The 16,597-nt window shown below is 39.4% G+C and overlaps 1 protein-coding gene across 2 annotated transcripts in view; it reads right to left on the reverse strand.

Moving 5' to 3' along the window:
* LOC134533286 (serine--tRNA ligase, cytoplasmic) overlaps positions 1-14,860 on the reverse strand; it is a 109,749-nt gene extending 94,889 nt beyond the window's left edge. The window contains exons 1-2 of one of the 2 annotated variants that reach the window (XM_063370742.1): positions 14,784-14,860; positions 8,718-8,788 (exon numbers count right to left, since the gene is read on the reverse strand). In XM_063370742.1, coding sequence (XP_063226812.1) covers positions 8,718-8,788; positions 14,784-14,844 — 132 coding nt within the window. In that variant the 5' untranslated portion in view covers positions 14,845-14,860. Of the gene's footprint in view, positions 1-8,717; positions 8,789-14,483 lie in introns of both variants that reach the window. The other variant, XM_063370741.1, reaches the window with a different exon arrangement.
* Between the last annotated feature and the right edge of the window lie 1,737 nt (positions 14,861-16,597).

Consider the following 16,597-nt stretch of genomic DNA (forward strand, 5'->3'; position numbering starts at 1 on the left):
CTGTCGGCGTTTTTAACTGTTTGTTGCAGTTCAAACAAATTGCTTCGCCATCACCTTGCTCAAAATATAATCACAAACCACTTGTTTACATTTTGCTTTGTCTGCCATTTTAGCTCACTAAAAATATGCTAAATTTGGAGAATTCCCAAATAAAACACAATATTTACACACTGTTTTTAAATATTTTGTGAAGCATGCGTGATGTCATTTTAAGTCGATTCGTGTGTGACAATCGCACGTTCGATAATCATTTTCGACCATTGGCAGAATCGACTTATGAATGAAGTAAACAAACAATACGTAATTTTATGCTTATTTTCGTTTTGGCTGCGTGCGTCGAAAGTTAAAAACGCGGCTCATAATAGATGTAACCAAATTCTTATTGTTATATTAACGGGATTTTAATATTTACGTCCTACGAATATCGGACAATCGAAAATGTGCAAGATAAAAAGTAACAAGTATATGGATTTTTTTCAGAAACGATTCGATTCGAGATCTCGAATTGAATAATAAATTATTCGCAAATAATTTTTTGAATTGGAATACTCGCAGACCCCTAGACGCTCGCACCAGGCCCTCACCTGGGCCCACCCCGTCCTGGCCTCGCCGAAGCTCCCCACGTGCCGCAGCCAGCGCGAGACGTGCGGGTGGGCCACGGGGGCCGGCCGAGAGGCCAGGGCGCGCCACAGTCGGGCGTCCTCGCTCGAGGGGAGCGGGCCCTCCACGTAGCTCCTGTCCGCCAGGTGCTCGTCCAGGGACCGCAGACCCTCCTCCGTCGCCACGCTCTCGCACGCTCCCCTCTACAAGTACAGTCACCGGCACGGCGTCTCCACCACAAGCAAGCACACGTCACAACATGCACGGACAGTACTGAACCGACAAACCAATCAGAAACACGCATGCCTTTTTAGAGTATAACACTAAATTAGTGTTAACGAAAATAGAGTCAAAAACCAAAATAAAAAAACCCAAGGAAAATAATTTTTTTTTGTCTGAACAGAAGAAACAGGCACTTGGAAATGTGTTTGAGATGGAAGTTCTGTGTACCTATGTTTACAGTACTAAATAGGCCTACATATTGGACGTATGCATGTGCAGTAGCAAAGAAAGTGACATAAACCACCCAAGGAGACAAACACAATCAATTCACTGTTTGAACATTGTTATAACTTGGGAACAAGAAAATAATTTCATGTGAACATTTTAGTAGAGTTATGCAAAAGTGTTTGTGATAACACTGGAACCAACCACACATAAAAAACACAATTGATAATAGATGATGAGTTTCACAAAGAACTGATCATACTGCTGTAGAATTGACACATTTCTCCACATCTGTGGTACATAGTCTGCAAACCCAGCCAGGAAACAGAATCCAAACAATTCAAACATCAACGAACACACTGCTAGAAACCTAACAAACGGCTACACAAGAGCAGCAGAAATGTGCGATGTTGTAATGTTTGTTTTCCAAGTGTGGTAGGAGGGAGTAGTGAAGCAGTGCCGCTCCACCCAGCTCTGGCTAGCATGGCGGGGATGGTTGACAAGAGTCTCGCTCTCACGTCAGCCTTCACGCCACATGTCAGTCCCCGAGCGCGAGTTTAGACCATGTCCCTTATCATCCTCATCCTCATCATCATCATCATCATCATCATCAATTTTGTGAAAACCAACCTCCATAATTTCTGCAGTGTGGTAGCATACAAGCCATTCACAATTATCTACAGCTTGTTTGACACTTTTGGTGAAAAATCTATTAAAATTTAAAACATCTTCCCCTTAATGTAGGAAGAATGCTGTAGCTAATATACAGCCGTAACGTTAATCCCATTCCGGCTGTCTTCAGGTTTACAAAAGAAAAAGGGAGGGAAGAAGATAGTGAAAAATTTTCGTAATGAGTTGTGAAAGAATATTTGTGACTATTGCCTGCGGCCAGCTCACAGGTCAGGGCAGTTCCTCTCTGGCCTCTTCTGCTGCTCTCGGAGGCACCTCGCTCGCCATGACGATGGTTCAAGCCCACGTCCAGCGTGGCTCCAAGTCAACACCCAGACCACTATAACCCAAGGAAGGTCGAATCTCGTCTCCACAGGCGACATCAACCCTGGGAGGAGTCTCAGCCAGGTCTGAGTGCCCTTCTCATACGGTGATATCCTCTTAACGGCTAAACATCCAAACCCTCCGAGATTTTTAAAAAAATAAAAAAAATAAATAAAAAATAAAAATTAAGTACAACTAAAGTTTGACAAGAGTTATCAAAATAAAAAACGGAAAAATTTTTCTAGATAAGTTTTCCACATAATATATTGTTATGAACACAGACAGTACCGCGACGTGCGCCAGGCCCCGCACGGCCACGCGTGCCTGGCCGGATTACAAGGGTCCTCGCTACCTCCCTCCCCCCTCCGCTCCTCACGCACCGTCCCCCCTTGGGCTATTGACGCCTTTAGTGGCCTGGGAATTCTGGGCTTACAGTAGCAGCCGTGTGGCATGGCGTGAATAAATGTCGCCATTCTTGATGTTTCGGGCATCAGGTCGGCCCAGGATGACGTGAGACACGTCACAGCCACTCTTGTCCTTTCGAGAAGGACGCCACGGGTATATAAGCGACGACACTGGCCTTCACGGAAGTTCCAAGAGTTCGGAGAGTTCCGCGAGTGAAGGCAAGTGCGAAATCGGCGAAGAGGGTGAGAGACCCTCCCTCGAGAGCGGCACGACGAGGAGCGACAGAGCGGCGCGCGACTGTGTGTGAGGACAGGCGCGGGGTAAGGGGCCAATAAATGTTGAGCCTAGCTCCAGTGAGGAGTGTAAACTGTGGAACTTGTCACACATTGAGTGACTTACAAATGAACATTTTTAAGTGAAAGTGATTGGTGATCAGACATTTTTTTTTAAGTACAATTATTTATTAGTAAAGTAAATATTAAAAATTAATAAAACTGTAATAAAACTTAATTGGGCCATCCCTTACGAACCCAGTTCCCCCACATTATACTCGTAACATTTTGGTGTCAGAAGTGGTATTGCCCTAATTAATAGATTTAATGTATAGTTATTATTAAATAAAATTAAAATAAAACATTTTTATAAATTTAGTTATTGGAGAATTGAGATGGTTTAACAACTGTAGTTAGTTTTGAATGTAGTAGCAGCAGCAGTAGTAGTAGTAGAAGTAGAAGTAGTAGTAGTAGTAGTAGTAGTAGTAGTAGTAGTAGTAGTAGTAGTAGTAGTAAAGTTAGTGTTATTTTTTTAGTACAGGTTTAAGTGAGCTCGTAGGGGAAATTACAGTATATCCATAATACAGTGTGATAGGCTGGTAATGTATGTGAACCCAAAATATAGCAGGTGACTAAATTAAAATCATAATGGCTTTCTTGGCCCAAATGAATAATAAAATTGAGAAAATGAAGAATGAAATGAAGAATGGTAAAGAAGAGCTGAAGAATAAAATTGATAATAGCCAAGAAGAAATGAAGAGTGAAATGAAGAACTGCCAAGAAGAGGTGAAGAATGCTATGAAGACCGAGACAAGAGGACATCAAGAACCAAGAAAAAATGAAGATCAATGAAACCAGCATACAGTTGGAAGGCAAAGTGCAGAGTTTGGAGCAGCACCTTGCACAACAAGAACAGCAACTTACCTGACAGGAACAACAGTTAATTCAACTTGAATAGCCAACTGAATGGCATGCAGATGCTGTGACAAAGGAGTGCCGTCGGATGATTAAGGAAGCTACATCTGCTACAAACCAGAAGAGTAACACCGAGGATGTTAAGGTGGATGGCACTGCCAGCGGCAACTGAAAATTCAAGCCACCCACCTCCAATGGTCAGTCTTTGTGGACAGTGTACAGAAGACAGTTCTAGGCAGCTGCAATTGGGGGAAGGAAAAAAAGCTACGGCACTCGTCTTGGCCCTGCGAGGACCTCCACTCGAGCTGCTGCAGACCATACCAGTTCCAGACCAGAAAGAATATGGGGTATTAGTAGAGGCACTTGAGCTGAGGTATGGCGACCGACATATGGGCGAGGTGTATAGAACGGCTATCAAGACATGTCATCAGAAATCTTCAGAAACCTTTCAAGAATTCGAAGCCGACATCGAGCGACTTGTGCACCTCGCCTACCCAGAAGCACCACCAGAGTTCTGCCAGCAGCTAACCACCAGTGCTTTTATAGACGGACTCAGAGATGCGGAGGTTCAGCAAACTCTTAGTTTGGCGTGGCCCAAGAAGAGCTGTGAGGTCTGGACTATGCCCTGGAAATTGAGACAGCATGCAGTGCCTAAAGAAAAACAAGCATCAGCACAAAGAAAGCTGGACTGGAGCCCTACAATGCAGCAAATGGCAGCAACACCTGTAATGAAGTAGATATTCTCAAGGCAATGAAGAAGCTGCTGAATGACACTCCAGGTAATCAGATCAGTAGAGCTTCGTGCTTTGTCTGCAATGAACCAGGACACATCTAGTGGGACTGTCCGACACGCAGGAAGACATCGCAGCAGGAAGAGAAACAGCTCTACAGGAAATGGTAGCCCCTAGGGTTTTTCCTGTATCCATACTTCGTAGAGGCCATGCCAGTTTGTTGTTTAATGGATGGATCAATGGCAGATAGTATTTACTTACTGTTGACACAGGGGCATCAGCATCTATAGTTCGCACAGAGATGGTAAGTAGGGAAAAGCTGAAGAAAACACCCATCCTATATAGACTCGAAACAAACCACCGGAGATACTTCACTTGTGCATGGACAGCTGGATTTGGAGGTAAAGAATGGAACTTGGACATTATTGCAGACCTTTCTTGTTGCTGATATCACCCATCAGGTAATTCTAGGAGTGGACTTCATGAATCAATACCAATTCCTTGTTGACATGGAAGGACAGGTACTGTGTATTAATGATGAAGAGGTGGCCTTGTTTACCGCCGACCAATTGGAAGTTCCTGTAATGCAAATGGCAGTTAGATAATCTGTTTCAATTTCATCAAACCATGAGAAGATAATAGCAGCTAGTATTATGGGAGACCCTAGGGGCAACATGAGCTACCTGATAGAGCCAGATATGTTATTAGGATTGAAGACACTTCTGGTCGCCCGAATCATTGCAAGGTTCAGCGAGGTTGTACCAGTCAGGGTGGCCAACCTCCATTCTCGAAAAAGGGTTCTTAAAAAGGGAGACCCAATAGCTAGCTGCAAACCAATCTCTTGGGTAGGCCAGTGTGAGTGTTCCTCACCTATTATACCAGACGCGCAACCACTGAACACAAATCTAGAACTTCCAATAAGGCGATAACACAATAATCTAACAGATGATGAAATAGAAGATATCACACCTTTTCTGGTAAGAAATCCAGGATGTATTTTCCTTAGAAGAACAAGCCTGGCCTACCATTGCATCAACACAGGTGATGCAGAGCTAATCCGACAAGCACCACAGTGGATGCCTCTAGCAAAACAGAAAGAAACAGAGAAGTGGATTGCGGGTATGATGGAGGGTGGTGTAATAGAACCATCAGCGAGCCCTTGGGTTTCCTCAGTTGTTTTAGTGGCGAAGAAGGATGGCCAACTGAGGTTTTGTGTGGACTACCGGAAGCTAAATGACATCACCAAAAAAGGACAGCTACTCCCTCCCACGTATTGATGACACACTTGATACACTCTCTGGCACCAGATGGTCCTCTATACTGGACCTGAAGAGTGGTTATTGGGAAGTGGAGCTGCACCCCGATGATAAGGAGACGACTGGTTTTACGACGGGTAGTAGGCTGTTCCAGTTTACTGTGTTACCATTGGGTTATGTAATGCTCCTGCAACTTTTGAGAGATTGATGCAACTTATCCTGCATAGCTTGACTTGGAAAATATGCCTATTATACCTGGATGACATTATTGTAGTAGGGTATACAGTGAAGGAACATTTGCAAAATCTAATGAACCTATCCAACAGGCTTCGCCATGCCCAACTTAAGTTAAGTCTTAAGAAGTGCTTCTTGTTCCAGCATGAGGTAATATTCCTGAGACATTTTGTATCACAGGATGGAGTGCAAACAGATCCTGAGAAGATCCGGTCTGTTAAGGAGTGGCCTCAACCTAAAGATAAGCATGAAGTAAGGAGTTTCTTGGGACTCTGTTCCTACTATGGGTGGTTTGTGCCTGGGTTCTTGACAGTCGCAAAAACATTGCATCAGCTGACCAAGGACAAGAGACAATTTATTTGGACTTCAGCATGTGAGACTGCCTTTCAAGATCTCAAGGAATCCTTGTGCATTAGCTCCATACTTGCCTACCCCAGTCGACATGGAGAGTATATCCTCAACACAGATGCCAGCGGAGATGGGGTGGGTGATGTACTTTTCCAGGTTCAAGATTGAAATAAAAGAGTAATTGCATACTAAGCAAAGATTTGTCTACGCCTGAACGCAACTATTGCATCACAAGACAAGAACTCTTGGCTGTAGTGAAGTCTTTTCAACATTCCCACAAATATTTATATGGGAGAAAATTCCTCTTACGCACTAACCATGCCGCACTTAAGTGGCTACCACAGTTCAAGAATCCAGAGGAACAACTTGCTAGACTAATTGAACAGATACAGCAATATGATTCTTGGATAGAACATAAGAGAGGCCGAATTCAGAGCAATACCGATGCCCTCTCAAGAAGACATTGCAAGGTAGACTGTAATCATTGCAATAGGGCAGAAAAAAAGTGGGAATCGAAGATGTTCGGCAAACAACGATAACTAACAGGGAAGGTATACGGGATAATGCCAGCTTGAAATCAGTGCAGCGGCAAGATCCTGACCTGGCATCCATTATAAGCTGGCTAGAGAACGGTACTGGACATCCATCATGGCATGAGATCTACAGTGACCGAAGGGCTGTGAAAGCTTACTGGGCACAGTGGGATTCCTTGAGGATGGTGAATGGGCTACTAATGAGGGAATGGGAGAGTCCAAATGGAAAAGAACTTTCATGCAACTACTCCTTCCAAAGAGTCTAGTGGCAGAGGTGTTGAAAGAAATCTCTGGTGGTCATCTAGGGGCGAACAAAACTCTAGCCAAGATCCGTCAATGCTACTATTGTCTGACGTGTTGCCAGGGTGTGTAGGCTTGGTGTAAACAATGTGAAGCATGCTCGGCTAAATAAGGACCAAAACACTGGAATTGTGGAAAAATGTAGTGGCCCCCTTTGAGAGGATAGCCATCGACATCGCTGGACCATTTCCCAAGTCTAAAGATGGTAAACGGTATATTCTGGTAGCAATGGATACTTCAGTAAGTGGCCAGAGGCTTATGCATTTTAACCATGAAACCACTACCATTGTGGATGCAATAGTCAACAACTTCATTTGCAGATTTAGGGTACCAATGGAGTCGACAATATTACAGGAGGTGTTTCGGTTGCTGGGAATAAATAAAACCATGACTCCATGACTACAGCCCTACATCCTCAGTCCGATGGCAGGTGGAGAGGTTCAATAGAACTCTAGAGGAACACCTTGCCAAGGTTGTGGCGGAGAATCAACAGAATTGAGATCAACACATCCAGTTGTTCCTGATGGCATATAGGTCTGACATCCATTACTCCACTGGGCAGACCCCTGCAAATATTGTGTTCGGACAGGAGTTGAGGCTGCCATGTGATGTTCAGTTCAGCCGTCCTTGCAGGGAGCTGACCAGCACCACTGATTATGTGGATCGTCCAGGGTAGTGAAAGGCGCTTATACATGAAGAAGCCCACAAAAATCTTTGATTGGCGACGAATCAAATGAAGATGAGGTACAACCTGAAGGCTATATAAACCGGATTTCAGGAGGGCGATTTGGTGTGGCTGTACAACCTGCAACGAAGGAAAGGAAGGTGCCCTAAGCTTCAAGCAGGTTTAAGAAGGGTGCAGTGTTACGAATACAATCAGGACCGTGACGCGGGCCAGGTTCGGTGCTGGCTGGCAGCCCCGCACGGCCACTGATGTCACGTGCCATCCATTGCCGTAGGGCATGCCACGCGTGCCTGGCCGGTTTACGAGGGTCCTCGCTACTCACCCCCTCCGCTCCCCGCGCACCGCTATTGTCACCTTCAGCGGCCTGGGAATTCCAGGCTTACAGAGACCGCAGCGAGGAGTGGCGGGAATAAGCATCGCTGCTCTGGGTGTTTGGGGCGACACATCACAGCCGTTCTTGTCCCTCCAAGTGATTGGGGATCACACTTTAAGTACAAAATATTTATTAGTAATGTAAATATTAGTAATTAATAAAACTTAATTGGGCTATCCCTTACTAACCCAATTCCCCCACAATCTGAAATTAAGTTTGCAAGATGGTGCATGCTCTAAACAAGTCCTTAAGGCAGGGCATGTGTGAGTCTCATTGCAGGGTGGGGCACAATGTTCATGTAACTATTTGCTTCTCAATATTTACTGAGCTATAAATACTATTGATCCAACTACCTGGATACTCATTTTTGAAGGTTGCTTCAACATTGAAATATTTATTTCACTGCATTTTATTGTCTACTATGTTACTTATATAAAATTTAAAATTAAAAAAAGTGAAAAATTCTTAGTTTGTTTCTGTTTGATGTGGAACCAACATGAATTTCTAATTCAATTTGGGATGTGCCACCCCTTGAATATACCCCTGACTTTAAAAAGTTTATATAATGTGCACGTGTGGAAATAGGATAATACAAACTTTTTTCACATACAATACCACAGCCTACCTTCATTTTTTCACCAACTGCCTTGCTGCAGACATTTTTGAGTTTGTTCCAGTTGTCTGCTTTGAAGCGCACTGGAAAGAAAACACAAGTCACACTACACACCTCGACCACGGGACCCAAGGCAGTGATCGAACTGATCCATTCAACCGTTAGAGGCTACGTTACAAGTCGCATGGTGGGTTAGCTACGGCCAGATGTGGTGGAGGCTTGTCCAAGCGTAGCATCACTGTCCAAAGTGGCCAGTCATTCTTTATTAAGTAAGCTAACTCAAACAGTATTATGGTGATGCCATAGATTCACTTCTCATGAGAATAAAGTAATGGTGAAGTCAAACTAGATAAGACAAAGTAAATTCAAAATGCTCAGAAAAGCAAATGAAGAATTGTATGACCTTTAAAATAACAAGAAAATTCAAAATAAACCCAATATTTGAACGATAATATAATAAACAGTTTATCAATACATACAGTATTTGTGAAGATTTGTGGCTTTTGTGAAATAGAGTAAATTAACCAATATTTGTTTGTATCCACAGATAAGAATTAGTTATTTCCTTGCAGCCCATAAATGATAGTTCAATTTACCTGTAAATGTTTTTGTAATTCACAAGTAACTTAATACATTTCTTATGATTGGTATCACTCAATTCAGATTCCTGGAAATTCATACACACTTGTTCCTTATTTCTCACTGAACGAACTGCCTTCCTCCCACTCTTCAATACAATGTAACATAATTTGGAAATTCAACATGAATGGTTAGTTCAAAGTTGCTCTCGTTAATGGACTGTTTGGGTGAACTCAAATGTACGATGAAACACAGCTTTATGAATCAATAGTTAATAAAAGCTTAATTTGGTTGTGAACGAGCAGAAGTATTCGGTGAGCAGTTTGATGTGCATTCGGTTATGGTTTTTGTCAGTTGTTACAGCGTGAATCTACATTTCGTTTAGTTCATACATTGTCGTTAAGTTTCCGAAGAAGCCATAATCTGTATCATTTCCTTCTCACTGTTTAAGAATTTTATCCACCTCTGAAACAGGGAAGTTTTGGCGTGTGTCTTTTTCTTGTGTTCCTGTTAAATTCTGTACGTATCCTTTTCTTTGCATTGCCTATGCTTGCACTGTCATTCTTGGCAAAGCCCAAGGAGCACTAGGCTTCAGTTAAGCTGTTCCCCCATTTAATCACAGGTAACAGCTTCTGCATATTTACTTAAAAATTAGTTACAAGTATTATTAAATTATTCAGTTTCCAGAAAGTGCATTCTTAATCCAGTCTGGATTCTGAAACACCCGCTAAATGGGCAGGGCTATGAAGAGACAGACCGAGTTATTGGATACACAGAGTTGTGAGGCCAGACCACTTGCCGCCCGACAAGGTATCTGGGTTTACATCCCAATGAGGGATATTCTCACCCTGCTCGCGGTCCACCCACTACACGCCCTCCACTGCTTCACCCTTATGCCGCTGACGATCTCCGTGTCAGTGAGACATGCACCCTTATTCAGACAATCACACGTGGAAAAACAATTAAAATTGCTATGATTAAAACCTTCTGTAAGGACTGAAGCAGGGATATAAGTTTGAAGGTTACAATTTTAAGGAGAAATAAGAGTACAATAACTGCAACGTTATCTATGTCACTTTGCTTCCAAAGATGCAATGGGAGCTAGTACGGTCTCTACACTTTCCCACCTTCACGAATTTACATCTTGTTTGTCTCTTTTAATAATTAAACAAACGTGTCAAGGCTGCAGGTAGAAATGTGTGCCCTCCATGTTTTTTTTATCTTAGAACTCTCAAAAGAAGTATTGAACAGATTATACACTGATAGTGTACATACTTAGTATCTCATTTAGATTACCTAGGTATTTTGGATTCTTTCCCTTTCATAACTTATTTTACTGTGTAGAGAGAGGGTTGTCATTGTAAATAGGCTGTGATTTTATCAATTTTTTCATCTGTTTTTTTCCTTACAAATTATTTTTTATATAGATTGTATCATTGCATGTTTTCATAAAATGACTTGTCCAGTATCTTTGTGCAAACTTGTACGCACACAAAAGATCAAATGCCTGCAATAAACTTAACTAAAGAGTAATTCCATATCAAATCAACCAATGAAAAATTAATTTAGAAACTTCATGTTTCAGATTTATATAATTTTTTTTTGTATTTTGATAATAAGAACTTAATACATTATAAATCAATTATTTTTTTTAAAATTTATATCTTGAGTAGTTTTTTGTATTAAATTTTTGAAAAAATACCAAACTAGCCAATTTTAGCAATGTTTTGGATCACTCAAATACTAGTAGGTTTCCAACCAATGGTGCTAGAAGGCTGTTAGACAGCTCATTTTAAATGTCATTGAATGGGCTTCATTTTGATATGTAACTTTACCAACTTCAGAAAAAAAAATATTTTTAATTGTTTTCAAAATTTTTAATATTGAATTTCTAAAAAAAACACCATTTTCGATTTTTTTTTTTTTTTTTAAAAAAAGGGTATGTTATTCCTACATATATTGGTTAGATTTGTGCCAAATTTCAAGTTGGAGAATCGATCGGATCATGAGTATATAAATATGAGAAGTTTAGTATATGCTTAAGGGAAGCGTCACTTGGACGTTATAGGTTTTTGGAAGACAACATTGAAAAACTGCAAAACAACAATCCTACATAATGTTATTTGCCAACTTTATTAGCAGACGTCCCAAAATGACAATTCTCGAGCGTTGTTTCTTCCGCAGCAATTAATGGTTCGAAATTACCAAGGCAGAAGTTTTGGCTTCAAGTAACCTTCAGTTTTTAATTAATGCATTTAGCTCTGGTTTAGATACCATGCCGCCTTAAGAAATAGTTGCAGCAAGGAAAGGGAGTATAATTTTACATCAAATTTTGACTTAAATTATTCAAATTTTATTGTTAAAGACTAAAATGTTTTTACAAATTATAAAACACGGATAACAAATCTTACCTTACATTCATCCAGTGTTCTTTGATTAAACATTTGATCAATATGATAATACAAAGCCCGTGATCTTGCTGAACAGATGTAGCCTAAGTTAAAGCACATGATCTTCCTGAAAAGATGTAGCTTAAGTTATAACTGACAAAAAATATAATTGCTCATGGAAAAAATTTGTTTAGTATATATTTAATTATTTACAGTTTTCACTTCGGTTGTGGCAGACTTCGTTCAAGCAGGCGTGATGTGTCTACAATCTCTTCTTTAGTGAGTGTATAAGTTCTCCCAGTTGCTGTACAAGGTTCAACCTTTTTAAGAAGATCTTCAGTTCTAATGTCTAGTATATCGGCTCTTGGTGTTGGATAATAAAAAGGAAGCAGCAGGTCCTTTGGGATGTAAAAAACTGACTTTAAATTCATTATTCTCATTATTTTTTGCCAATATACATGCAAGCCATCAAAAGTTATCATATTTCACAGTAACATGTTTTGTCAGTTATAACTTAGGCTACATCTGTTCAGCAAGATCACGGGCTTTGTATTATCATATTGATCAAATGTTTAATCAAAGAACACTGGATGAATGTAAGGTAAGATTTGTTATCCGTGTTTTATAATTTGTAAAAAATTTTGAGTCTATAACAATAAAATTTGAATACTTTAAGTCAAAATTTGATGTAAAATTATACTCCCTTTCCTTGCTGCAACTATTTCTTAAGGCGGCATGGTATCTAAACCAGAGCTAAATGCATTAATTAAAAACTGAAGGTTAGGCCTACTTGAAGCCAAAACGTCTGCCTTGGTAATTTCGAACCTTTAATTGCTGCGGAAGAAACAACGCTCGAGAATTGTCATTTTGGGACGTCTGCTAATAAAGTCGGCAAATAACATTATGTAGGATTGTTGTTTTGCAGTTTTTCAATGTTGTCTTCCAAAAACCTATAACGTCCAAGTGACGCTTAAAGAATTTATTTATCTACCATGCCCCCTTAAGCATCTACTAAACTTCTCATTTTTATTTACTCATGATCCCGTCGATTCTCCAACTTGAAATTTGGCACAAATCTAACCAATATATGTAGGAATAACATACTTTAAAAAAAAAAAATTATAAACCATGGTGTTTTTTTTTAGAAATTCAGTATTAAAAAATTTGAAAACAATAAAAAAATATATTTTTTTCTGAAGTTGGCCATGTTACATATCAAATTAAAGCCCATTCAATGACCTTTAAAATTAGCTATCAAACATCCTTCTAGCACCATTGGTTGGAAACCTACAAGTATTTGAGTGATCCAAAACATTGCAAAAATAAGCTATTTTTGCAATTTTCAAAAATTGATACAAAAAAAAACTACTCGAAAAAAATTTAGAAAAAATAGATTTATAATGTATTTAGTTGATATTACCAATATACAATAAAACATGAAAATCTAAGGTGTAGAGGTTAAGGCCTCTGGTTGATTTCATATGGAATGACCCTAAAACCTTAATTCACCTGGTCTTCATAGTCACCCCCCCCCCCCCCCCACAAATAATTTGAATTTAGTCAGATTACAAAATTATGCCTTTGTGAGATAAGCAACATTAGACCAATTCATATGCAGAATTTCATTACTGGGGCAAAGGAAGGGGGAAGGGGGGGAGAATATAACCTCTTTGCATGCCGTTTGCCTTCAAATGCTTTAATTTGGTCGGAGGGAGTTACAAATTTTTTTTAAGATTTTGGAAGGGGGGAGGGTATATATACCCCCCTTGTGTAGACTCCTGACATGTCCTCAAAATAACATTTCCCATAATTGTCCTTTTTTATAAAAGCCACTAAATTCACAATTAACACCTCGAAACACTTTCATTTATCATTTAAAATAAGTTATAAGAGAAAAAAAAGATAGCATACGCACCACAACATTCAATGAGTTAAGGAATGAATTTAATTTGAAACCATGTCATTAACATCAGGGTCATTAACAATGAGCAGTAATGAGATGGTAATAGAATGAAATGGAATGAACAGGTGGGAGAAATGGGAGTACGCTGAGGAAACCACCAGTTCATGGCAGCATCCAGGATCATCAGTTGAAACCAAGTGTCCGGGGCAAATAATTTGGTTGGGCCCCTCCCCATTACTTAGTAGGAACACAATTTTCAAACCCCACAATTCAAAAAATATATATCTTAAGACTGTAAACATTACCCCTGCAGTAACTGTACAAGTAATCTGTACCAGTGGCAATCACTCTCATAGTCACACCAAAATACCAATACAGCTGTTCTAAGCTAATTTGGTTGAAATATTTTTTGAACTATCCTGTAGTATGAATTTTTGTTGTTGTAGTTATTATTTCTGCTGCAAATGGGCAGCCCACAACCGTAAAATTCATTCCCGTTTCTATCCTTCTTCACTCCTTAAAGACCTTCCTAGAGTTCTCTCACCTTCTAAGCTTCCTCATTGCAACTCGTTAAGTGTCTATCCTCTCATAAAAAACCATTAAGACACCCATGGTAATTTTTTATCAACAAAATTATTTACTTAATTCTAATTTTCAACCAACATTGAACATAGATTGTTTCCCTTGAAATTTACACGTTTCCCTGACCAGTTAAAAATTCTTTCTCTCTACCATGTTTTCTGTATTTACCAGACCTCTGCCCCAAAGAAGAGTTACTAACATAAATACAAAGTTTTTTCTTCTTCTTCAGAATATAAAATAAAACAAATAAAATGCATATAGAAACCATAATAAAATCCTTCGGAATTAAAATGTTTGAATGAATAGTATAACGGAAGCTCTTACACTGTCTCCACAAAACATCTTTCTCTATTACAGTATCAACAAGACCTTCGTCTTTAAATCGTTTTCGTTGGTTTAAGCGAATCTTCTCTGGATCACCGCCTTTCTCGGGGCGAAACAAATCCAAATCTAGCACCATTATAAGCTTTAATATCACAACTTTTACGTCCAATACTTTCCCACTCAGAGTTAACCTAAAATGACAGCTTGCACATGCCTCACAGAAGATTTTCACAAAAAAAAACTAAAAATGTAAACATGCCACGATGACCGTAGAACTATATAATACGATAGAATACTTACAGCATACAAGGACAGCATATATATCATAGAAAACACTGATGCCGTCCCCGCTACCTCCCATGGAGGTAAGAAGTTAGGGAGTGGTTGTTTGGCGTGGATGCTGAAGTCATTTTGCTTTTTGGGACAAGCCCACTAATGCGACCAAAACAAACGGCGAATACAAGTTTGAAATGGTGTTTTTTAAGAAATAAAACAATGTCGTGTTGTGCTTATGGTTGTACGAATAGGCTAGCGAAAAAGCAGACGGGAATTACATTTCACAAGTAAGTTTATATCAAACCAAGAGCTTCTATTATTGAAGTGGTGAGATGAATAAGAAAAGACAAGACATGCCTCAAGAAAGATGAAATAGTTATAGTAGCAGGTGGAAATTATGTGTTCAAGAAAGAATAAAAAAATTCGTGTTGTGCTTATGGTTGTACAAATAGGCTAGCGAAAAAGCAGACGGGAATTACATTTCACAAGTAAGTTTATATCAATCCAGGAGCTTCTATAATTGAAGTGGTGAGAGGAATAAGAGAAGACAAGACATGTCTCAAGAAAGAAGATGAGATAGTTAAAGTAGCAGGTGGAAATTACGTGTTAAACAAACAATCAAAAATTGTGTATCTCAGTTTGAAATATGTATTACCTTCATTATGTAACACAAAAGTGGCGGTATGTACAATCCCACACAGATTTGACTTGATGGATAACTCATGTGTAAATATAGGGATAAGGAAAACTAATGAAAAAATTCTGACTCTGTAGTAAGTACAATTTTGTACGAGTAGGTATCTTTTGCTGATGACAGAAATCTCCTTATAACTGCAGAAAAATATTGGAATTAAAAAATAAAACTGAATTTGAAATAATTAACTTGAATAAGTGGTTTGATGCAAATAATTTAAAACTTAATATAAATAAAACAAAATTTATTAAATTTGGTAATAAAAGACTGCTCGATCAAGTATTATCTGAATTTCAGAATCAAGCGATAGGTAAGTCAAACTGAATCAACTAAATTCTTGGGCTTACATATTGATGATAAATTAAAATGGAATGAACATATCAATCAAACTATTCATAAATTAAGTAAAGCTTGCTACGCCCTCAGAATTCTTAGCCAAATTATAGACAGAAATTCTCTACGAACTGCATACATTGCACTTTTTCACACACACATGGTATATGTAATTGAAATATGAGGTAAGTGTAGTAATAGTATTAAAATTTTTAGATTGCAAAAAAAAAAAAAGCCATATGTATTATATGTTTAGCTGATACAAGAGCCTCATGTAAACCTTTATTTACTGAGTTGAATATATTCCTTTTTTTTTTCGTAATATATTTATAGGTTGCTCTTATTTGTAAAATTGTAAATAATTTTGTAGAATCTGAACATACTGGACCATATATCACAAGATATAACTATAAACTGAAACCAAAATTCCACACTTAAGAGATTGACGCCGTCCCCGCTACCTCTGATTATTTAGACGTAATTTTTGTTCGGTTCGTGTTCTCAGGGAAGGTTCGGCCTTGTGGCTAGAGGTAGGGGTCAACGCAGTAGGGCCCCCCGAGTTGTTATGGCCACTCGGGACGCCTGAATAATAACACAAAGTTTCTGAAGATAGTTGGTGAATTTAATATAGCACAGCCCAATACATGGTGCTGCCCGTTCTGGCCGTAACGGTTTGCCCGACGCGACTAGTCACACGCGCAGCTCACTTCCTCAGTGGCGGCTCACGACTTTTATGCACGTGGGGGGCAGACTCGTACACGTGATGCGATAATTACAAAACACACTCTGGTATGGCACATGATTTCTTGAC

Source organism: Bacillus rossius, chromosome 6, assembly GCF_032445375.1.
Source record: "Bacillus rossius redtenbacheri isolate Brsri chromosome 6, Brsri_v3, whole genome shotgun sequence".
NCBI lineage: Eukaryota > Metazoa > Arthropoda > Insecta > Phasmatodea > Bacillidae > Bacillus > Bacillus rossius.